Source organism: Diabrotica virgifera, chromosome 7 (genome assembly GCF_917563875.1).
Source record: "Diabrotica virgifera virgifera chromosome 7, PGI_DIABVI_V3a".
NCBI lineage: Eukaryota > Metazoa > Arthropoda > Insecta > Coleoptera > Chrysomelidae > Diabrotica > Diabrotica virgifera.
This window is the reverse complement of record NC_065449.1, coordinates 68,284,464-68,310,817: the sequence shown is the minus strand read 5'-3', so window position 1 is coordinate 68,310,817 and position 26,354 is coordinate 68,284,464. Positions and strand designations below refer to the sequence as shown.

The 26,354-nt window shown below is 32.8% G+C and overlaps 1 protein-coding gene across 3 annotated transcripts in view; it reads left to right on the top strand.

Moving 5' to 3' along the window:
- Nucleotides 1-26,354, top strand: part of LOC114325202 (mitogen-activated protein kinase kinase kinase 15) — a 166,081-nt gene that overhangs the window by 8,278 nt on the left and 131,449 nt on the right. For all 3 annotated transcript variants that reach the window (XM_050656826.1, XM_050656825.1, XM_050656824.1), the window contains exon 3: nt 11,220-11,414. In XM_050656826.1, the coding sequence (XP_050512783.1) occupies nt 11,220-11,414 (195 nt within the window). The remainder of the gene's footprint in view (nt 1-11,219; nt 11,415-26,354) is intronic.

The window sequence follows — 26,354 nt, the reverse complement described above, 5'->3', positions numbered from 1 at the left end:
CTCCAATAAACAACAATATAATTTGCAATTTACTTTCGTTCTTTATATTTTGTACAGTAAAATATTCGTTGTCGCGATAATCCAAAAGGGTCGTATGTTCGTGGAATGGGGTATACATACAAAATTACAATTACAACTACTATGAGTTAAAAGTTAAAATGTGTGATTTAAAAACTCATACACTAAATCCAATAAAATGCTTTTTATTTCAGTTCTAAATATATTAAAATTCTGTTGCAATTTAATTCTAACGGGTAATTTGTTAAAAAATTTTATACACAAATATGTAGGTCCTCTCTCTGTTGTGACTAGCCTATGTATAGGGAAATTGAGCCCTACATTAGGGTGGGCCGAAAAAACTAAAATTATTTTTTTCAAGTCGTAATACCGCAGAAAAGTGGCGAATGTATGAGACTAAAAAGGGGAAAGAATTTAAAAAATATCGGTTTATATCTTCCGTTCGCGCATGAGCCATAAACTTTGCCGAAATTGGTAAAAAACTGATTTTTTGCGATAATTTTTAACAGATTAAATTTAGCGTGGATACGTTTGTAATAGCTCATTTTCTCATTCTTAATAACCATACTAACTAAATTTAGCTGTGTTATTAAAATCTCTTAACATTTTCCGTTCGCGCATAAGGCATAAAAATAGCCAAAATGTGACAAAATTGCATATTTCATACACGTTTAATTTTTCGCAATTAAGAGTTTAGTTGAATGAAAATAGTACTCACATATACATTTTGTTAAACTTGTATTGAGAACACTTAAAATAAACACACTTTAAACACATCATTTTCAGAACTTTAGTAGGCTATTATTTAAAAATATTGTTTGTGAATATAGAAAAAACCAAATTTTTTTACGAGATGCAAGTTTTCAATTCTACAATATGGTCCAATATCCACCAGTCCATTGTCCAGTCCATCTTGTATTATTTTAACACCTTTTTGCTATTACATAGTAGAAGGCATGGGCGCCCATACCCACGAGCAGGGGGGGCCACGGCCCCCCTGGCTTTTCGAGTGCTTTAAATTATAATATATGGTATATCCAAAGTGTACAAAATGGTAGAAGGCACTTTGAACTGTGATTCCTGTGTAAAGTCCGGCATTGCAGACCTTGATAACAATATTGTTCTTATCAAGCCCTCGAGATTCTCAGCTCCGCAAACTTTTCCAGCGGCTTCTGTTACGAGTTTTACACATCGTTCTACTGCCTGTGTATGAACAGTTAATGACTTTAATATTACATCCCAGTTAGGGGCTGAATCACTCTGAATAATTAATTTTATTTCGGGTTATTGTTAATTATATTTCGTCAACAGGGTTGTTGACCCTGTTATTGAGCGTAATGCTTTTTTCGCCTATGCAGAACATTGTTGGCCATGACACAAGGTAACAGAAAACATATAAGAGAGCTTGGACTTCGCAGAATTCTGACAGCTAGAGAGTTAGATAAAACAAGATCTAACATTAGAATATTCAAACTGCCAAAACTAAATTTTGCATGTCGAGACTATTCAGAAATAATTCATTACTTAGACTGTGACTTATCTTCTCCTCCATTATTAAAAGATATAAATGATGATGAAATAACATTAATTATTCAGAGTGATTCAGCCCCTAACTGGGATGTAATATTAAAGGCATTTCCTGTTCATACACAGGCAGTAGAACGATGTGTAAAACTCGTAGCAGAAGCCGCTGGAAAAGTTTGCAGAGCTGAGAATCGTGACGGCTTCATAAGAACAACATTGTTATCAAGGTCTGCAATGCCGGACTTTACACAGAAATCACAGTTCAAAGTGCCTTCTACTATGTAATAGCACAAAGGTGTTAAAATAATACAAGATGGACTGGATGGACAATGGACTGGTGGACATTGGACCATATTGTCAAATTGAAAACTTGCATCTCGTAAAAAAATTTGGTTTTTTCTATATTCACAAACAATATTTTTAAATAATAGCCTACTAAAGTTCTGAAAATGATGTGTCTAAAGTGTGTTTATTTTAAGTGTTCTCAATACAAGTTCAACAAAATGTATATGTGAGTATTATTTTCATTCAACTAAACTCTTAATTACGAAAAATTAAATGTGTATGAAATATGCAATTTTGTCACATTTTGGCTATTTTTATGCCTTATGCGTGAACGGAAAATGTTAAGAGATTTTAATAACACGGTTAAATTTAGTTAGTATGGTTATTAAGAATGAGAAAATGAGCTATTACAAACGTATCCACGCTAAATTTAGGGCCGGTTGTTCGAACGCTAATCAACAATGATCATTATCAAATATTTAATTACTGTCACCAACTGTCAATGTCAACTTTGTTTGGGTTGCTGAAAACATAATGTGAAATTACTTAATCAATTATGATAATAATTGCTATGTTAATTGATTAACTAATCTCATAATTTTAATCAATTATGTTTTCAGCAACCCAATAAAAGTTGACATTGACAGTTTTGGTGACAGTAATTAAATATTTGATAGTTATCATTGTTGATTAGCGTTCGAACAACCGGCCCATAATCTGTTAAAAATTATCGCAAAAAATCAGTTTTTTACCAATTTCGGCAAAGTTTATGGCTCATGCGCGAACGGAAGATATAAACCGATTTTTTTTAATTCTTACCCCTTTTTAGTCTCATACATTCGCAACTTTTCTGCGGTATTACGACTTGAAAAAAATAATTTTAGTTTTTTCGGCCCACCCTACCCTACATACCTAGTGGGTATGCTGTGTTTTGGCTCAGAATGTGTAAACCTATCCCTATTCTTGAACAGGAACAGTAAACACTCATATATATAAAGCCCTGCCACCATTAATAATCCTAACTCCTTAAATTTTCCCCTACAGGTCCTTCGAGCTTTTATCTTGAGCATTGTTCTTATTGCTCTCTTCTGAGCAGTGAATACTCTATCAACATCAGTTCCTCCGCCCCAGAAAATAATACCATACCTGAGCACTGAGTAGATGTTTGCAAAATAAACTGTCTTAAGGTGTTGTAAATTCAAATACTTAGACATTACTCGTAATGAATAACATGCCGTGTTAATTCTTTTACGAACAAACCCAGATGCTCTGACCAATTCAGATGTTCATCTATGTAAATACCCAAGAATTTTGTATTTGTTGATAATACAACAGTTTGATCATCCAACTCAATCTCCTCTGGAATTATCTCATTATTTTGCTTTGTGTGAAAACAAACACAGTTAGTCTTCTCGGTATTTAAAACCAATTTATTTTTTAAGTACCAATTCTGAGCTGTTTTTAAGTGATCCGAAGAAATACTCAGAAGATCCTCAAACATTGATGCTAATGTTAATAAGTTTGCATCATCTGCAAAATTTACAAGGTGAGACTCACTGCTCAGTATTTCGCTACCAAGATTGTTAATGTAGAAAACAAAAAGAAGTGGTCCCATGACACTGCCCTGAGCAATACCAAGTTGTAAATTCCCTTCTTCTGAAGAAAACTGTTGTCCTTCTCGAGTTATAATAACTTTTTGTCGTCTGTCGGTGAGGTAATCTTTTATCCAGTCCCGAGCAGGGCCACGAATTCCATATCTTTCTAGTTTGTCAATCAAAATATGATGATCTATGCTGTCAAATGCTTTTGATAAGTCCAGGAACATTCCCAAAAAATCTCCCTGTTCTCCCATCCATTAAAAATCTTATCCACGAACTCGTATGTAGCTGTTTCAACAGATCTTCCCTTGAGATACCCATGTTGCGACTCAGCAATTAGGTGGTCATTATTGAAAAACGTTATAAGTCTTGTGCAAATTGCTATTTCGAAAATTTTTGAAAATGTCGGTAGTAAGCTGATGGGTCTATAATTTTCCAATTTGGTTGTATCTCCCTTTTTATGTAAAGGTTTCACTAGGGCTAAAAGAGTTATTAATAATGTGGCACAATGGTTCTGCAATCTCTTCTGCACAATGTTTCAACAGATTCGCTGAGATCCCATCATAACCTGCACTTTTTATATTTTTTAGCTTTGATATGATATTAAGAATTTCAGAAATAGTTACTGGTAAAAGAAAAAAAGATTTGTTGTTATATGGAATACTGCATGAAAAAGGGTCTTGAGGTTGAGTTTTTATTAAATTAGAACCTGCATGAAGTACAAATTTGTTAAAGTTATTACAAATATCCTCAGGCTTACCACTAATATTCAAATTTTGATCGACATATTCTGTAACTGTACCATTAATTTACCTAACAATCTGCCAAACACATTTTGATTTGCTTTCACTGTTATTTATATGTTCTTCATAATGAGCACTTTTTATATCGCTCAGGAGACAATTGTATTCCTGCTTCTTTGTTTTGTATAGAGCATGTCAGACCTACTAAGCACTCAGCAAACGCCAAGTACTGGTGCTCATTGTTTATGATTGTTTCTTCCACCTTCATGCTGCATTTTCTGATTACAGTTTTGTTGTATAGTTGTTAAGTTGAATAATGTAGTGGATTAAGGATCTCCCTGTCTCAAGCAACTGAAATGTGACTTTGCCAAGCAATTTCGCAGAGAGTTATTTATTGTCATTTTTACTTTTTACTATCCTGATCAGTTTATGTTTCATTGTTAGATATATTTTGACTCCATCAACTCTATCAAATGCTTGTCTAAAATTCACAAAAAAAAACATATAGAGAAGATTTGGTGTATACTAGATCTGTTCTTTCTAAAGCCAGCCTGATACTCATGTAGAATAGGGAACTTGCACACATTTTTTTTATTACATAATAATGTTCAGTTTTGTTTAAAAATGAGATTTCCAAAATGTCACACCTCAAAAACTCATAATAACTTAGGAGTACAAATTTAAAATATTATGTGTGTTTAAACCATTTCAAATGACCCAAAAAGTGGGCGAACACTTATGACGTCACATCATTATATTTTATAATGAAATTTATTGTATGTCATTGTAATAATATAGGTATATATGTCTTAACAAAAACCCTCAAATATTAGTCATAAATAGTAACTACCAAAATATTTATAAAACTGAGTGTCATAACGAATGCCAAACCTAATGAATTAATGTCGAGGTCATCAAATACTATTATGTCATAGTCATAGTCATACTTTATTGATCCTTTAAGACATTCAAAATAAATGTATAGGATACGTCACTACAGAATTCAGTATAAAAAACATTAATGTGTATACAGTAAAACCTCAGTTAAGCTCCGTTAACCGATTTTTAACCGAAACATTGTTTAACCGAAACGGCTGATTTCGTTAATAGAAAGTAATTTTTTATCGCAAAACGGAAAGAATTTGATGTTAATTTATCAACATTGCTTTCATACAACAAAAGAACGCAGTTAAATATACAACATTACGAATCCACTGCATAGTATTTTTTAATGCCAACTTTGCTCAAGAATACTGAGTAATTTGATATAAGAAAGATACAAAAATCAATGTTATTTTCAACCGAAATTCTTGTTATCCGAAACGACTTCCCCCCAATTATTTCGGTTAACAGAGGTTTTACTGTAATACAATATTCAGTGTAACAAAATTGACAAAACATAAAATATATAAGATTATTTCATTCATAGGAGATTCTGACCAATAGAAAGCTACAGAAATCTAAATTAAATCAATAATTTTTGATAATTTCCCGTCGTCAAGTATATTACGTCAGATGCCCTTCGTTGCTACGAAAAAATACATTGAGTGACATTAATGACAATTAATGTTTTAAAAATTATAAAAGTGATGACTTTCAACCGTCAAATTAATATTTATAACAACTGTTTGTTTAATTGTACTAATTTGTACTTACATAAATAAATTACAATAAAATTTTGGTTTTGAACAGTTTTATTCATGAAATAATCGCAACAAATCTCTCGATCTCTAAAATTAATATAGAATTTTTGCCCTCGTGACACTTTGACATAATTAAAACTGTCAAAGTGTCACTCGGGAAAAATTCAATAATTTTAGAGCTCTTGTGCAATTACTACTGATTACATTTTTACAAGTAAAATATGAAGCTACTGCAGTTTGTCCTCAAGATATGTATTCATTTATAGAATAATATGCTTTTCTTAAGAGAAAATCTTTAACATTTTTTTAAATGTATTGGAAAGTGGTATTTCTTTCACAGTTTTTGGCAAATGATTGTATAAGGTCAGTCCCATATCCCATATATCTGAAGCAATTTTGAAATTTCGATGTTCTGTGTTTAGGAACTCGTAAAGATTCAGCACTTCTTGTATTGTAATAGTGATTGTCTGAATTGAATGATATGATGTCGCGACCAATGAGGGCGCATTTTGGGCTGCCTGCTATAATTTGAATTTTCTATCGATTTTAATCGTCTATAATAGGGGCCAAACGAAGACAAAAAAACTTTTTTTCTTTGATATATGTTTTAAATTATGTTCTGTTGTGATTTATAGTATTTTTTTTTTAATTTAAAGTTTTATGGAAGTTTTCTATTCTCTTTCTGTATAGCTATTTAGTATATTTCTCAATATTCTTGCCAAGATTGTGTATATAGTATCTAGTAGGCTTTATCTCTATAATTGTCACACTTCAGTTTTTTCCTTTTTTATGCAGCTGGCATATGTGAGCCTCATACCAATCCATTGGCATTTTTTTATTTTCTCATACTTGCACTATTAGTTAATATATGTATATATCCTTCTCTGCTGTTGATCTCCACCAAACTTGATCATTTCTATGCATATGTCATTTTATTTATTTTATTTTTATTTATTAAATAGACGGGATCACCCCATTACAGCCTTATAATAACATTATATTTTTAATCTAATTTATCTTATAACTACACTTTAAAATACAATACTTAGAAATAATTCTAGAGTTTACTATAAATCATGGTTTTAAATTGATTAAACTTAAATTAAAAGGATCTATATCACAGTGACTATTTAAAAACCTTAAGGCCCTATCAAATGGATTATTGCAGGCATAATTGGTAGCATGAAAGTTTATATGAAAAAGTTCAAAAGATTTTAGTCTATGCTGTGGAATATTGAAGCTTATTTTACTTAAAAGTTCCGGACATTGAATTAAATTATTTAATACATTATAAATAAATACAGAATCAAACTGAATTCGTCTGCTATAAAGTGGTGTTGTTAGATTTAATCTATCTAAAATTACTTTTTTGTCTATATTTGCAACTGGAATTCCCATTTTGTAACCGCAATACCTTTTTTTGGACTGAGGTGGAAAGCTCTTAGCTGACTAGGGAAGATGTCCCTAGTACTGTTGGACTCGGACAGGAGAGGAGAACACGCCAGGGCACAGAGACCAGAGTATGGTCCATGCGTCTCGCGTGCCCCCCATAACCAGCCGCCTACCAACTAAAACCACCCCCTCTTCCGACCCGGAATATCCCTGAACGTGTTCAGTGGATGAACGAAACATGGAGATATTCCGCGCAGTCTAAAAGGGATGTCTGAAGATATCTTACGTATTAGAAAATCCTATTATGCTTGCCTAGAAGCGGCAGGCACATAGCAGGAAGTCTGTATTTGAAGTTTGAATAACTGAACCCAAAGCACCTGCCTCAAAGCGGCAAACGCTTGTGGAATAGGTCCTAGCTTAAAAGTTTCACCAGAGCAGCGGAGAAACGTAGCTAGAAGTGTTGTCGTATCTATGGTTCTGGATCAGGGATTCCTCTCAAGAGGGAGAAAAAATTGTCTTTAGAAAAGAGAATTAAAGTGTTCGAATATTTTCAACGAAAACATTTCGTTTATAAATTCGCAAAAGTGTGTGTGTGTGTGTGTGTGTGTGTGTTATTGCGTTGCCGCTCCTGCAATACTCAGATCAGATTTATCAATCGATTCTTATGTAGTTTTTTCTTCTGAATCCAAATCTGAAAACGACATTTCGATATTTCTAACCGTCTTCGAGATAATCGACTTCAAAGTCTAAAATGTGACGTCACAATCGTTTTATTTTCTGCCGACACATTACACGTCCAGCTGAAATCGTTGCTATTAAGTAGGCTAGTTTTTTATTCTCAATTTGTTAAGCAAAGCATAGGTTATTTACATTTGAGTTTGACACTTCGTGAATGTCAAACTAAATTTTAAATTAAGTATTAATAAAACATCAATGACATTTGATAGTGAATTTAATTATTATATAAAATAAATAAGATGTTCAAAAATACAATTTGAGTATATTTTAAAAGCAATAATTATTTATTAACAGCTTTAAAAAGGTTTATACGGGCATACGGCCTCCCTTTTATGATAAATGGACTGTTCCATTTGCTATGAAATTAAAATATAGTCGGTTCGCTAAACTCGACACAACTGGCTAGTAATTTTAGTAGGTAATTTTTTTGTTTTTGCGAATTTTGCTAAAATTGACAAAATTACTAATTATTTAGTAATTATTAACTAATTAGTAAATTTTTTTTTTGTCAAATTGGCAAAATTATTTACTAAAATCACTAACCAGTTGTGTCTGAGTTTAGCGAACCGACAGTATATGAAATAATATTGTTTCTTATAAAAAATTATGGTCTGATATGTGCAATTACATACATCCTTCTAATGGAAAAAAATATTTGAGGATTTTTCTCAAATTATGGATACCAACAACATTCTCATTTATAACTCTTTTATTTTTAATTTGACGAAGAAAAGTTATTCTTCATAAAAACCTCTTCATGTTCTAAGATTTATGATGCAACCATCATATACATAGGTATACCTATAAAAAATATGAATTTCGATCAAAAGTAAACTACCTTTATAACATATAAATAACATAACATTTAAATTACAATGATATAATTGCACATTAAAACAGAATTATTAATTCTAAACTACTTTTCATAATAGCAATTTTCCATATTATGAATTAAAATACGTAAATAAACAAAGTTTTCGTTATGATAATGCTCGCATTTTCAGCTTGTTTTTATATATATTTCATATACACATATATACATATACATACACATACATACATATACACATACATATATAATATATATTTTTACATTTTTATACCTTTTGTAATGGCCTGGAGTTACCTACCTCAGCCATTTTGCTCCAGCCTTTCCATTAGGGACTTACGCTTCATTATTTTTGTTATAATGTCAATAATGGTTTCGAAGTTGCTCTTACTGCTAGTCGCTATTCGCAGAAAATTATCAGGTCCAATGTCGCTTAGTCTATTTCGCAGGTTGCCCTGCTCACGGGCGAAAACATTGCATCTAAAAATACAATGTTCCGCATCCTCCCTCACGTGGCAGGTTTGACAAGTGTCATCGTTTGATTTCCCGATTGCGAAAGTGAATGATCTGAAGGATCCATGTCCTGTTAGAAATTGTGTAAAATAATAATTGACACGCTTAAACTTGCAGTCATACCACGTTCCAACATCTGGGATCAGTCTCTTAGTCCACTGGGCTTTCGTGTGCTCTGCCTCCCATTCACTTTGCCAATCTTCTATGATCCGCTCGCGTGCGATCGACCTTACTTCCGGTACGTGACCATTGCCGTTTTCGTATAATAATTGGCGTTCCTTGGCTAATAGGTGAATGGGGGGCGCGCCCGCTATCACCTGCAGGGCCTTGGTAGAAGTAGTTTTATATGCACTAGTGACTTTCAACAGAGGTTTACGCTGCGCTCTTGTTATCATATCCCTGTACTTTTGGTATCTTAGTACCCCGAACCAGACTGGGATTCCGTAAAGAAGGGTAGACTGGACGATATGTAGGTATAGCCTTCTCCTGGAACTGCTTGGACCTCCAATATTAGGTGTAATTTTTTGGAGGGCCGTCGTCTGCACTTCCGCCTTCTTCACCACTCTTTCCAGGTGTTTAGTGAATCTCAGTCCTTTGTCGAGGTCTATACCCAGATATCTAGCGCAGCGCGTCGCCTGGACGTTGTTATTTCCTAAGCGAAACAACAAGTCTGGCCCATTTCTCGGGTAACCGCAATACCTAAGAAACTTATTCTGAACTGTCTCAATGGAATTGATATACTGGTCGTACATAGGAGACCAGACTAGTGTGTCATATTCTAGTTGAGAGCGTACAAGAGAACAATACACAACTTTCGTTACATCAATTGGGATCTCACTACAGTTTCTTAATGTAAATCCAAGAAGTTTAAGACCTTTCAATGTAATCTGTGAAATATGTTCATTGAAATTAATGCTTTCATTAAAAGTGATGCCCAGGTCTCCAGGTCCAGGCCCAGGTCATATTGTTTATTCCCTCTAAAAAACTGATATAATAGCATTTATCGATATTTAATGTAATATTATTCTGTATAGGTACTTCAGTCCCATAACCTGTCAATATACAGTATATGGTACAATATATGTATGTCAGCTACAGATTTTAGACATCTATATAACTTTAAGTCATCTGCAAAAAGTAAAACTGATGATTCAAGATTATCAGAAATATCATTTATAAAGAGATTAAATAGTATGGTGAACAGTGGCCTCCTTGGAGGACGCCTGATAAAACCTCAAATGATTCAAATAGGAAATTAAATAGTTTCAACCTTTGTTTTCGATCCTTTAAAAAACTTGATATCCATTCTAAGGCCTCCATAGTAAATCCTAAATTTAGGAGTTTTGCAAGCAAAATGTCGAAATTGACTCTGTCGAAGGCCTTGGAGAAGTCAGTGTAGACTGAGTCTACTTGTTCCTTCCTCTCCAATGCCTCCAACAAATCCATTTCATACACTGCCAAGTTAGTAATAGTGGATTTGCCAGCTGCAAACCCATGTTGAACTACATACATTTTTCTTGTATTGTGTCACCACCACCTCCTCCTCTGTAGGCTGCCTTTTAACTATCTGATCTCCTCAAACTATCCAGTTCCAGTTATCTACTGCTTCAAGCTCCACCTCACCATTTAATAATTCTTTGAAATGTTTTTCCACTCCGTCATTATTTCTACCAGATCGCTAATTAAATTTCCATCTTTGCTTTCATATAACTACAGAGGCTTTTGTAACATTTTCCCATCTTCTTAACTCCTTGATAGAACGACTTCATCACTTTGTTTTTGAAGTTATCGTCTATCTCTTTTAATTTCAACTCATTATGGTATCTCTTTTTCTTTCTACACAGAGGTTTTAGTTTCCCTCCAGGTACTAGGTATATTAAATAAGCCAATAGAACAAAATATGTCTTCATATCTTCCTAATAATGTTTTTTTTTAGTTTGAAAAACTAGACTTTGGAGAAGCTAATGTTGTGAGCAGCTTTTATAATGCAGATGTTGTCATCATTGACTTATCTTTCCCAGCACAACAAAGTACCTTATTTTACCATCTTGGGGTGCGAGAAAGTTTCAATATGAAACAGAATATTTTGGTATATAACGACATTGATCCTGATGTTACCTTAAAATTAAAGGTAAGTATTTATGATTAAGTATTTAAAATAATGGTGATTTTACAATTTCATTAATATAAGTAATAATAATACCAATATTAACCATAGCTTTTTAACACGTTACCTGTGGGACGAGGCCTATCTGACCCCACCGTCAAAGTTCTTCGGACATTGGGAATGACGGAATCAATTTTTATAAGACTTTAAATATGACGGTACGAGGTCTAACAGACCTCTTCAGAAACTTTCTTATCTGGCGGTTCGGGGCATATGGCATATATGACCCCGAAGAGGATGCAATGTATTTTTGAAAATTGTTTTGTTATAATAAATGAAAACTGAATATTTTTATAGAAATTTAGTGCAAAAATGGCAAACAATATTCCTTTCTCACAGTTCCTAGATAATAATAAAAAATTCATAATTAAGTTCCATGAAAATTTTATAAGATTTTTATTGAAATAAAACCCAAAAATAGAAACATTTGTAAAAAAAGTGATATTCATGAATTATACATTGTCCATTTTTGACCACTATCAGCTGACTGTTTTTGTTGATGTCACAGTGAGAGTGGCAGCTGTTGTAATGCATAATATGTTTATAATGTGGTTTTTATCAATTTTTTAGCTTTTGGCGAGATTTTTCTGAGATTTAAGTTGATTAGTAGGCTTTTAGTGTGAAAGAATTATTACTAATCCCGTAACTTTTTGACTCCAAAATTAGTTTATGTATTTCAAAAACAACTGAAGGATATCCTAAAATAACTTTGTTTTAGTTTGTATTCTGGAATGTTTGATAGTTTAAGAGGAAACTTGATTTTTGCATGCAGAAATAACCTAAAGTTTGTCGCACTTACTTAGAAACACCCTGTATTGATGAAGAACATGGCTAGTTGTCAAAGTACCTAACTTGTTCATTATCCAACATAAGTTAATGAGTCAAAAAGCAGAATGTTAAGAAAGGCTAAGGCTACAATTGAGTTTTAATTTCAATATTTTTTAAATGCTAGAATATTCCACAGGATGTTACGAACAGGAAAAACACAGAATTATTGTTACATCCGATATACAATGACATTTACCTGTTCAGCAACACATCCATATTCTTAGACAATAAGACTATAACATATTAAAAAAATCACTAAAATCGGACAACAGGTTTAGGAGATTCGAGAAATCAAAAATGACCCATTTTTAAGGTGTCCCGATTTTTTTGGCTAGGAGTGTACATAGATGCCGTTAAGACAATCAGATAGCGACGCCGTGAAAACACGAGGCTTATTCGACCTCGTAAGTAGTTGTCAAATGGGTAAAAATCGTACTTTATGGCGGTAAGGGGTCAAATGAACCTTTTACATTTTCGTACAATAATTCGACCAGAGTACTCAAGAAGGATTCAAACGGTACCAATAACACTAAGAATGGTTCAAAAATAAACATTTTACAGCCTTAGCAGAGGGAAAGTTTTTAAAAAAAATTTATCTGCTAAATAAGAAGGTTTATGACGAGGTCTTTAACCCATTCACTGCCTATCGAAGAGGATGGAACTCTGCTAGAGTCCTTTTCATGAGCATTTTTCAGTGCGTCACAAATGATAGAAAAAAAAGGTAAGTCCGTGATAATACACATTTATGACATTTATTCTAACATGACATTTTAGTTAAATCTGACAGTTGTCACATTTTATTTGTAATTTGGCATAAAAACAAATCAATTGTGTTTATTGCATTTATAAAATGGTATTTTCTTTGATTTGTATAGTCTTATAAATTGTTTAGATTATATTCGTAGATACATATATTATATAATTCGTAAATATTTTTTTATTATAGCGCCATCTATCGACAACTAGAATAAATGTTATAAATGTCTGTAATCACAGACGTGCCTTTTTTTCTGTCACATACAATTTAATGCGTTAGAAAGAAATCGAAAAACTGTTACGCACTGAAAAATGCTCATGAAAAGGACTCTAGGATCCATTCTGTTGAATGGCACCTGACTGAAGTAACCATATTACTCGCTGGTGCGTGAACGGCACCTCACTGAAGTAACCATACCTCACGCTGGCACGTGATCGGCAGCGAATGGTTTAAGACCTTGTTCCGTCAAATAAGAAGTTATTTAAAAACTGTTCCCGCGGTTAACGTGTTAAATCTAAGGACATAAACTCAAAAGATATTTAGTAAATTGTTTATTGCATTTTAACACCTTGGCTGCGTTCGAGACAAATAGACCTCGTATTACAATAACGGTTGGCTATGTCAACTCTCATAACGCACTGTGGCAAAGGTTCACTAAGGGACATATTATATGCCCCGTAACGTATTCAACGTAATTTTATAAATATGTCTAAATGCAGCCAAGGTGTTAAATAAGATCTCAATAAATTTTAAGTGCAATTTCAGAATGTATAAATGAAATTAATTTAGAAGCTAGGACAAATAATCCCCGGACAAATAATCTCGGACAAAAAATCCCCACAAATTCTCCCTGGACAAAAAATCCCCAGACAAAAAATCCCCGGACAAAAAATCCTCACAAAAATTCCCGGACAAAAAATCCCCACAAAAAATCCCGGACAAATAATCCCCACAAATTTTTTTGGACAAAATATCCTCACAAAAAATTCCCAACAAATATTTGCTGCCGAATAGTTCTCCAAAAATTTTCCTGTGAATGCAATCGACGCAAATGTTTTTCAGCCTCAGTGCATGAGAGTTATAGATAGCAATCGCCATGAAACCGCTTTTCGGCACGAAAATAATGAATAGCAATTAAGATTAAGCATGAATTGTAATTTCGATTACCAAATTCCGAATTCCAATTCCATGTCGAAAACTTCAAACTTATTTGACAAAAGAGTCTGAGTTTTTTCAAAAATCGTGGGGGAGAATGATATGGGGAATGAGCTAAGGCTGTGGGAATCACGTTGTAATTATTCGCTTAAATCTTTTGCTCACTCTGCTTTGAATAACTATGAACTTGTGCATAGGAGTTACTTACATGCATTTGCGTTACCGCAGTTAGTTTCTTCTATACACCCAGCTCGGCCATTTTGGTCTAGCTGGGCGTACGTAAAAATTGTATTCCATATAGTGTTGGACGATTAATTGAATCATAAGCCTGTTTGGAATCTATAAAGATCTGATGCACGTCTTGATTATACTCCCAATCTTTTCAAGCATTTGTCTATTTAATAGTAAATATTTTATCAACAATCGATCTTCCAGTCCTGAAATCACACTGGTAGTCACAAACTATTTGTTCGGCTTATAGACCAAGAGGCAGCGCTGAAAAATCTATTTGAATTTACTAAAGCTAGATTTTTCACAGTTGATTACCGTAAGTGTGTAGAGAAACATACTGCGGTCGGTCAAGCGAAACGTAGAACAAGGGTTACTGAGAGGGTATCAAAGTTGCTTTTCTACGAAGGTAATTAAATCCATTTACTAAGGCTGAAAATCAGTATACACATTCTAAATTAAATATAAATAAAAGTTATTATGGTCGGTCAGCTGTATGACGGGACAGAGCCGGTCGGTCGGCCCCAATAGTCGATTGAGGAAATGAAGCATTTTGGCTCGCAATTTTTTCGTCCAGCATGGATTTACTTGAAATTTTCACAGAAGGTAGCGAATAGTCCAAGGATCAGTTTATATATCATGCCGCTATCATACGCTAAAACCTTGGGGGTGGTTGCCACCCCATCTCGGGGGGTGGGAATTTTTTATTACATTTTAACCATGCAATTCGATGGAAAAAGTGATTCTAAGAAAAAAATGTTTTTTACATTTTCTTCGTAAAACTAATATTTTTCGAGTTATTCGCGCTTGAAAATAACAGTTTTTCGACGAAAAATCGACTTTTTTAGAGGGTTTTTTTGAGAATACAGTAGAACCCCGCAAATCCGAACTAATTGGGGGGACAGCCTGTTCGGATTCCGAAAAGTTCGGATTATCCGAAAGTTAGCCTAAGAAGCTAACGAAGATGATTTTTAAAAGATTTGGACTGCCACCGATCCCTTTATGAAACTCTATCCGCACGTTTATGCCTCCAATATTCTAAAGCTGAAAAATATTTAGATCACTGAAATATTAAATCGTTAACGCCAGTAGTTTTGTTTCGTCACGGGACATGGGAATTCGGCCATGTAAATGATTAATTTAATTTGTAATCTGGATATAGATTACACTATGTTTCTCATGTTTCATATCTTTTTCAATGTTTTCGTTCATAGTATACCATGGAAAATGTGTATTATGCACATTCCTTTATTGATTGTGTTTAGTCTAACTCGACACTTTTATTCACCCATTAGTGTTCCAGTGTTTAATACTGTAGTAATTTTACGTAATTATTTTCTCACATAATAAACATGTTTTTAAATTTTTAGTTTGAATTTTTAAATTTTTATTTCACTTTTCGTTGGTTCGGATTTGCCGAAAGTTCGGATTTGCGGGGTTCGGATTTGCGGGGTTCGGATTTGCGGGGTTCTACTGTACCTCGAAAAATATGCATTTAATCAAAAAAACTGTAGATATAAAAATTGTATCTTATAGTAAGACAAACCAAATTATTTTCCTATAATATCTTTAAGACCAATACAAACCGAGATACGGCATGTTAAAAGTTAGCTTTTTTCGTTAAATGCATAATTTGAAATATTCAAAGCCAAATAATGGGAAAAATTTGCATTTTTTGAGGAAAACTTAAATAATCTTTTTCAAGTATACAATTGAACCTTTCAAAAAAAAAAAAAAAAGTTTTTAGCATGAAAATTAAACGACTTATAATCAAAAAAATGTCGGTACCTGCTTTTCTCTACGAAAAAATCAGTGAAAGCAACCCCCTAACTACCTTCCTAATTCAAAATTGGTCTTCACCTTTCTGCAGTTCCTTTTATATTTATACTATCAATACACTCAAGGAGTTTGACACATTTAAAATGTTTAATTTTGGAAAAATTGGAGTTTATAAAAAATTGATTTTTTGCAATTTGGTATTTTTCACCTTTTACTTCAAAATATCTCCGAAAATACTGAAGATTCGAAAAAAATTGTAAACGACTAAATTATAGCTTGTTTAATGACTAAAATTACCCTGTGCATAAATTTTCATCACAGTCAATAGTTAGCCAGATATAGCTGTTTAAAACCTCTATTTACCAGCAAACACCCCTTGTTCGAGCCCTTTAAACCCGCCCCAATTAAAAACTAAGGGATCTTACGGAATTTACACAGTCTTATAGCTCTTTAAAAATCCTACAAAATCATTTTTGAAGAAACTTTTTATCGCCAAAAATATATAGAATATTTTTCGAGGTATTCTCAAAAAAACCCTCTAAAAAAGTCGATTTTTTCGTCGAAAAACTGTTATTTTCAAGCGCGAATAACTCGAAAAATATTAGTTTTACGAAGAAAATGTAAAACACATTTTTTCTTAGAATCACTTTTTCCATCGAATTACATGGTTAAAATGTAATAAAAAATTCCCACCCCCGAGATGGGGTGGCAACCACCTCAAGGTTTTAGCGTATGATAGAGAAAATGATCCTTGGACTATTCCCTAACTTCTGTGAAAATTTCAAGTAAATCCATGCTGGATGAAAAAATTGCGAGCCAAAATGCTTCATTTCCTCAATCGACTATTGGGGCCGATCGACCGGCTCTGTCCCGTCATACAGCTGACCGACTATAATAACTTTTATTTATATTTAATTTAGAATGTTTGTACTGATTTTCAGCCTTAGTAAATGGAAATAATTACCTTCGTAGGAAAGCAACTTTGATACCCTCTCAGTAACTCCTGTTCTACGTTTCGCTTGACCGACCGCAGTATGTTTCTCTACACACCCACAGTAATCAACTGTGAACAATCTAGCTTTAGTAAATTTAAATAGATTTTTCAGCGCTGCCTCTCCATCTATTATGGTAGTTATATTTTTAGTAATATCGAAAAATATTTAGTCATCAGTTTCAATTCACTGCAAACAACATTTCAAAAACCTGCTTTAAAAACTTTCAAAAGCTATGTCAAAAACCTGTGTTCTGCGTTTTCACAACAAAGCTAAACATTCGTAATAGGGCAAAAGTTTTGCATGGATGCACACCACAGATAATACGAAATGTTTTGAACATAGTTATTCAAAGCAGAGTGAGCAAAAGATTTAAGCGAATAATTACATGATTCTCACAGCATTAGCTCATTCCCCATATTATCTTCCACGATTGTTGAAAAAACTCACATTTGTTTGTCATGTAAAAATTGAAGTTTTTGGCATGGAATTGGAATTCGAAATTTATTAAAATTTCGGAAAACTTTTAGAGAACTATTCGCCAGCAAATATTTCTTGGGGATTTTTTGTCCGGGATTTTTTGTGGGGATATTTTGTCCAAAAAAATTTGTGGGGACTATTTGTTCGGGATTTTTTGTGGGGATTTTTTCTCTGGGAATTTTTTGTCCAGGGATAATTTGTGGGGATTTTTTGTCCGGGATTATGTGTTCGGACCCTTTAATTTACGTATTATTATTTATAGAAGGAAAATAATGTGTATTTGAGTGAATTTTTTATTTGCTTTTAAAACCATTGCTTTCTTTAAGCAGTCCGTTAGTAAACTATGTTACAACCGAAAATAGGTACTTAAAAAGAATAATAATTTCTAAAATAAATTCAAATTACCGTAGGGCTCACCCTAATTTTTTGCTCGGCAGTGTATACGAGGCTATATACGAGGGCAATGGTTAATTCAAGTTAACTGTGTGGAGTTAAATAACTTTATATTTTCTTATAAACGAAATTTAATGAAAAAATAATGTTCTTATCAATATGCTGTTTATCCACAAACTATTGGTGTAATAAAAGAATTTGATACTGAAAAATATAATATTCAAAATGTAATTAGGGATATAAGATAACACCTTTTATAACATTTTATAATTATTTGGTCATGACAGTATCATCAGATATGTCTCGAGTGTTCTAATTATTTGCCATAATTATATCAAATCTCTCATCTTATTTTACTATCTGGTCATGTAAATATTGATTGATTAGTGCGGAATCACAATTCGCAATATTAAAGTTTATCTGCATACTTTTAAGGTACGCCGACACTAAGGTGGTTAAAAAATCGATATTTTTTTTTCTTTTGCCAAGCGGTTTTTTAGTCTCTTGTGATTAAAAAGAATTCCTTAAAATTTTGAGCCCTTAAGAATATTTTTAGAGGTTGCTCAACAACTTTTTTTTTTCAAAAATCCCGTTATTTTCGTTTTTTTTTTCTACTAAACGAAATAAAAAATTCATATTTCGCGTATTTGGGTGCTTTTCTTTTTCCGCAAGTTTCTCTCTCTTTAAATATAATCAAACTAAATAAAGAAATCTTTAAAACGGCCTAGGAACTCCTATATTTATTCGGGAGCTTCTGTATATCGATTTTTTGCTAATTATAATGGGTTTTTTTTTAAATTGTTCTAGGTGAGTACAAGGGTTTAAAAACATTTATTTCGTCTTAAAATTACTCATTGACATCCATAAAATATGAAAAAAAAATATATTTAATAGGATATTCAATATTAACCCCACAATGAAGTCTCTTAAATTTTGTCTCTTTGTGCAATAAAAAATATATCTTAAATGCTAGTTATTAATTGCTAATTCCTTTTTTAATGAAATTTTATCAGAAATATTGTAATTTTAACGTTAGAAAATAGAAATTTACTTAAAACCCTAGATATAATAACAAGTAGATTAGGCCAGGTCGGAAAAATAGCGTAACGCGGAGCATTTCGGGTCGGTGGTCTATCTATGTCTCTCTACCGGCGTTTAGCTTTCTCTCTCTAGCATATGATGGCCACCGCCTCTGTGTTTGTGCCGTTCCATTACTCCCACCTCTTGGTAGATAATCTCACACTCGCACGACAGACAAAGATAGCTAAACCACCCTACTTGATATTGGCGTTACACCCCGGTGCATTGAGTGGCATATATATAGCCTGGACTATTGTTAACATGTCTCTGTTTAAAACACCGGAATCATATGATTTCAAGAGTAAAAATGTAAGTTTTGTTTTCGATGAAAATTATGCATAACGCAACATTTTCAGTTACTTTCTATAAAAATTTAAAAATAAAGTTTTTACTTTTATCTTGAATATATACGCCAACTACTTTAATTTATGTCGGAATAAAAGCCTCTGAGAGTCACGGGAACCGTTTTTATGAAAATATTTGAAAATTAGGTTATAAAATCTTTAAAATTAGAAATATGCCCGCCCATGTAACGTTTTTTTTCCATATAAAAATCGCTATACAGTGAGCACGTAAAGGTTGGAATAAATTCATTTTCTTGAGAATGGACGATTTTGGAAAAAAATCCCGAAACAGGTCAATTTTTATTTTTAAATTGCGACTTTTTGGCATATATATCATACTAGTGACGTCACCCATCTGGGCGTGATGACGTCATCGATGATTTTTTTAAATAGGAATAGGGGTCGTGTGATAGCTCACTTGAAAGGTAATTCAATTCTCTATTCAGTAATATAACCATTAACATAATTATTTATACAGGGTGTCCAAAAAAAATTTTTTTTAGATTAAATTTACTGACATAAAAAGAAGAATAAAAGTAATTTATTTAATTCAAATACATTTTACTGCTCTCAGAAAACAGAAAAAAATGTTTATTTGAAAAATAATCATTGCTTTTCGCTTAAATTAAATGTTCAAACTGTCAAGAGGAAGGTGGGTGGCTGCTTTAATACTGAATTTAAGCAAAAGACAATATTTATTTGTCAAATAAACATTATTTCCTGTTTTCTGATAGGAGTAAAATGTATTTTGAATTAAATAAATTACACACATTCTTCTTTTTATGTCAATAAATTTAATCAAAAAAAATTTTTTTTGTGCACCCTCTATAAACAATTATGTTAATGTTTACATTACTGAATAGAGAATTGAATTACCTTTCAAATGAGCTATCACAAGACCCCTATTCTCATTTAAAAAAATCGTAGATGACACCATCACCGCCAGATGGGTGACGTCACTAGTATGATATATATGCCAAAAAGTCGCAATTTAAAAATAAAAATTGACCTGTTTCGGGATTTTTTTCCAAAATCGTCCATTCTCGAGAAAATGAATTTATTCCAACCTTTACGTGCTCACTGTATAATATGTTTAAATACAAAAAATAATTTTTTAAAGTTCAAACAAACATTAATATTTCTTTTTATTAATAAAGCATATTATTATTATTTTAGTATTTTACAAAGGTCATAAAAATTATACAATTTTATTTATAAAATATATATTATATATAAATCATTAACTTAGAAAAATAATTATTTTACATAATAATAGGATTTTTAATTGGATGAAAATACTGTAGACAAAGTATTTTTATTAGTATTTGGGACTTTTTTTCTCATTTCAGCTACAGCTAGTAACAAGAATTGTTTTTACTCTTCTTTAGATGTTATTATTTTACAATATTCTTGCATTAGTAAATAGCTTAAGTTTTAAGCTTTCATTTGTTATGCGTGTTTGATATGCAACCGTATTTTCATTAAATTCTGACTAATTATATTGCAAAAAAAGATCTCTGGAACAAACAAATAGAGTAACTTTTGGTGGGGTAAACTAATTGGTGGATTGTCCTAAAATTTTAGGTTTTGTTAAGTACCCCAATACCTAACTTTGTGTGAAATACCAACGTGCTAGGTTAATTTTTGGTAATAGTTATTAACAAATACCGACTTTTTAACTTTCAAAAATCGCCGTTTTAAATCTTTTTCAATGTTCTAAAAATCAAGTTTTGTAATTTTATGACATTATTTAGCTTTTTAATGGGGTGCAAAAAATCGAAAAAATTGCATTTTTCCACTATATTGTCAATAATTAAAAACAGCTTCGAACTCTTGTCAGGAAATAGGTAGGTTTTCTTCCTCTCAGTTTACAATAACTAAAAAAGTTGTCAGATACCTGGATTATTCCAGGGTCTCGAACAGGATGTTTTTGCTTGTTTCCATGGAGTATAGTGCACTGATTCTGTTTTTTGGCAACGACAGTTTAAAAGCCTAAAAATTTTGCAAATTAGATAGCCAATACAAATAAAACAGTCAGTTAAATGACTGTCAAATGATTTAGAGTGCTGGTTTGCGCTCTCTGTTCTAAGTGAAAAATAAGACAGTTTTGCCTTCGCATTACAACTCAATAAAAATGGTATACATTTTTATTTTTATTTTATTTTATATTAGTTTTACTCCTTTGAGTAACTACACTGGGGTGCAAAATTAACCAGACACCTTAAAAATGGGTCATTTTTGATGTCTGGAATTTCCGAAACCTGTTGTCCGATTTAATTGATTTTTTTAATATATTATAGCCTCATTCTTTAACACTATCGCTGTAATAGTGTTGTTGCTAAACAGTTAAATTTTCATTGTATGCCGGGTATATCAATCAAACTGTTTTTTTTTTCTAAAAGTTCGCATCACCCTGTGGAACATTCTAGCATTTATAAAATACTGAAATTAAATTCCAACTATAGCCTCATGTTTTCTCAACACTTTGTTTTTTGATTCATTCGCTTACATTGGACCATAAAAAAGTTAGGTACTTTAACAACTAGCCATGTTTTTCATCAATACAGGGTGTTTTAAATAAGTATGGCCAATTCTGCATAAAAAAATAATGAGGGTTTGCTTTATAAACGGTATGTCCGAAAATGCTTCGTTTCTAAGATAGGGGGTGTTGAAATTTTTATTACAAAATGACGATTTATTTATTGCTTTAAAACCGGTTGAGATATGCAAATGAAATTTCGTCGGTTTTAAGACGTACTTATTGCACATTTTTTGACATACAATTAAGTATTTAATATTGACCATTGGCGCGCATACGGGTAATATAACCGCTCATATTACCCGTATGCGCGCCATTGGTGAATATTAAATTCTTACTTGTATGTCAAAAAATGTACAATAACTACGTCTTAAAACCCACCAAATTTCATTTGCATATCTCAAGCGGTTTTAAAGCAATAAATAAACCGTAGAAATGTGAAACCGAAGTTAATCCAAGCAATAAAGAGTATATATAAATGTACACGTAATAATGTAAGAACGAACAATTGCTCATCTCTTGAATTCTACACAAGGACAGGTGTAAGACAAGGTGGTGTTCTGAGTCCTTTGTTATTTATCACTCTAATGGACGAAATTGCAAAAGAATGCAGGGGTAAGGTAAAAAGAACTAGGGTTGGGGTGTATAAACTTCAACAAGTTTGCGTGTCAGAGTTGATATATGCCGATGACCTGGTTATTGTGGCAAAATCAGAAAAGGACTTGCAGGTGAATGTGAATGTTTGGAATGAGGCCTTTAAGAAATTTGGGATGAGAATAAATATTGAAAAAACAGAAGCTTTAGTAATATCGAAAACACAAGAAAATATAAATGTTAAGTTGAATAATGAGACCATTACACAAGTTGAGGACTTCAAGTATCTAGGATCAACAATGAATGGGCAAGGAAATATAGAACCAGAAATAAACAGCAGGGTAATGAGTGCAACAAAATTATACTATGCACTAAATAAAAGTTTTATTAGGAAGAAAGAAGTAAGCCTGAAAACAAAAATGAAAGTATTTCAAACCGTGTACGAGCCGGTGCTACTCTACGGTAGTGAAACGTGGACAGTGAACGACAACATCCGTAGTAAAATCCAAGCATGCGAAATGCGATATTTACGTGCGGTATTCGGGGTGACCAGACGTGATCGTATAAGAAATGAAGACATACGTGAAAGGTGCGGTGTTGGAAGGACCTTAGACAGACTTGAAACGAAACAGTTATCGTGGTTCGGACATATGGCGAGAATGAGTGAAGGTAGAACTGTAAAGAGGGTATGGAAAGCGGCATCTGACAACAAACGAAGAAGAGGCAGGCCAGCAAGAACGTGGAATGCAAATATTGGAAAGGCTTGCGGAAAAAGAAATATTGGGTGGAGAGAAGCAGAAAGACTAGCTACCGACCGAAAGGCATGGAGACGTCTCATTTCTCCACTTACCTCGACACCGTAAGGTACAAGAGGACGGCTTAAGTAAGTAAGTAAGTATAAATCGCCAGTTTGTAAGAAAAATTTCAACACCCTCTATCTCAGAAACGAAGCATTTGCGGACATAGGTTTATAAAGAATATTATTTTTTCATGTAGAATTACCCCTTGGACGTTTTCCACACTTGTTTATGTATTCATGAAAAACATGGGTAATTGTTAAAGTATCTAACTTTTTTATGGTCCAACATAAGCGAATGAATAAAAAAAACAGAATGTTGAGAAAACATGAATCTATAGTTGGGTTTTAATTTCAGTATTTTATAAATGCTAGAATATTCCACAGGGTGATGCGAAGTTTGCGAAAAAAACACAGTGTCGTTGGTACACCCGGTATACAATGAAAATTTACCCGTTTAGTAACAATATTATTACAGCGATATTGTTAACGCATAAGGCTATAACATATTAAAAAATCACTTAAATCGAACAACAGGTTTAGGAAATTCGAGACATCAAAAATGACCCATTTTTAAGGTGTCCGGTTAATTTTGCACCCCAGTGTAGGTCCATTTTCCGTTGGAATTTACCAGCTGAATTTACCAGACGGGGTCGTGAATTGTAAGTTTTTGAATTCCCTCTTGTCTTCTTCGCTTCAGCATCCATCTGGCTTGCAATTTTTAGAAGCCATGGAGGTGTTACCAGGAAAATGGTCCAATAAGTTTTCAATTAAATATCTTTTAGGACTATTTTTAATATTTTTCAATATTTTTAATATTTCTATTAGGTTGAAAACTTTGACTTTCAGGTGCCAGATGTCGCTAGACACCTACTCCATAAACGTCAGTTGCAATGCGGGGATAAGCTCTCGGAGTTTCGTCACTTGGGGCAGAGAGCAGCAAACCTAAGCCTCTCTGATGATGACTCCAACTAGAGTCGAAAATCGTCGATTTAGAGTGCTGGTTTGCGCCCTCTGTGCTAAGTGAAAAATAAGACAGTTTTGCCTTCGCATTGCAACTGAATAAAAATGGTATACATTTTTATTTCTATTTTATTTTACAAATAGAACACTTCGAAAGATTAAACAGCTTGATGATGTCAATCATTGTTATGAGAAGACCTTGTACAACCACTAAAAATAAATCCTTTTTTAAAATATTTATATCTTAAGGTTTATATTATAAAATATGTAACACCATGTGTGATTATTTTATAAAAAATGAGATACTCTAGTAAACAGTATTATCTATGAGGATTATTGATAAAAAAGGTAAATACACTTTTGAAAAATAGTCACTTCCTGGAAAATTGTTTACCTAAATATTTACAATAATTGATTTAAATATTATTAAATAGTAGAATGATAAAGCTGATAAAAACTGTTGGCATTACATTATGAAACCGAATGAAGAACTAGTTGTCTTTCACATCTTTCAACGTAATGACCTATACTCCGTCTAATATACTTACCATTGCACGTCATCCGCGTCATAGCCCGTGACGTCACATGATACCAACACGAAATATTTAGGCGGTAGGTGTGTTCTTTTTTAGAATCATTTTGCCGAGTACACGGGAATTACAGCCACTAGACATTTTATTATATACGCGTAGAAATAATATTTGAAGATTTCTATTAATGCACATTGAAAGAAACATACCCTAACTTGTTTCATTTAATTTGTATAAGTGGAATATGGAGCGTTTTTATAAAGCACACTTGTTCAGATTACATTCTAACTGCAATCGAACAAAGGTGACATTTTGGCATAAATTGGTAACATTTATTTGACAGTTGCGGTGATGACACTTCTTATTTGTTTTTATTCTTTACTATAAGTATTTGTTTTATTATATTTGTTGTTTTTATTATTTACTTTAACTTAAGATTATAACTTAATTTTTGTTTTCTATTTGTTAAGTTGTTATTTATTTACATTGAATATTAATTTGTTTGTTGTATAATTCACACTTGCGATAATTATGTGATATATTTGATTTAAAATGGATTCAGGATTTTTTTATACTTTGGCAAATATGTCAACTTAGATCTCAGACGTACACAATGACGTGCAACGGTAAGTATATTAGACGGACTGTAATTAATTAATACCTAGCAACCCATGTACCACGTGTGGGAGTCATATGTTGCCCTAAGGCCATATCCATAGGGATTATATCTTTTGGATTTTATTATGTATCCATTTATATAAGACATTTAGTCTATTTCTAAAAGGTTTTAACCTTAGTATTTTTGGGTGGCTTAGCATGTTTTTGTAACACTGATGATGCTCTTGTTACAGAGCGAAAACGTTTTGTTTTAATATTTGTAGCCCTTTTATGGGCTTTTTAAATAAATATCACTTTTACCAAGACAAATTTTTCATTAAATTTACTTGTTTTCATAGTGTTAAATAAGCTTCCTGTTCGTCCCATTCTCTCGTTTATTTCCATGACATCGAAATTATTAGACAAAAGAACCAAAATGACTATCTACAAAACATAAATAATTAGACCCGTAGTAACCTACGGTTGTGAAACTTGTGTAATGACAAAAAATATTAACTAAAACGATGGCTGCATACCATCGTTGATTGAATACTCGTATTCAATCAACGGACTGAGCTAGTACTCATTCGAAATATATCTGCGTTTTCTAACCTCCTCTTTAATGAAATCCCACTGTGCATTGTCCAGTGTTATCAAATCTGGATATTTTGGAGGCCAATTCATGGTGCAGGACAGTTTGGAGAACCTCATATAACCCATTGGTCCGGGAAGATTTCATTCAGGCGGTTGCGGACAGCGAGAGCAAAATGGGGTGGAGCGCCATCTTGTTGAAAATAAACAGTGTCAAGTTTCCTGAATGCCGGAATGCCAACAAACATTGGCACGGTG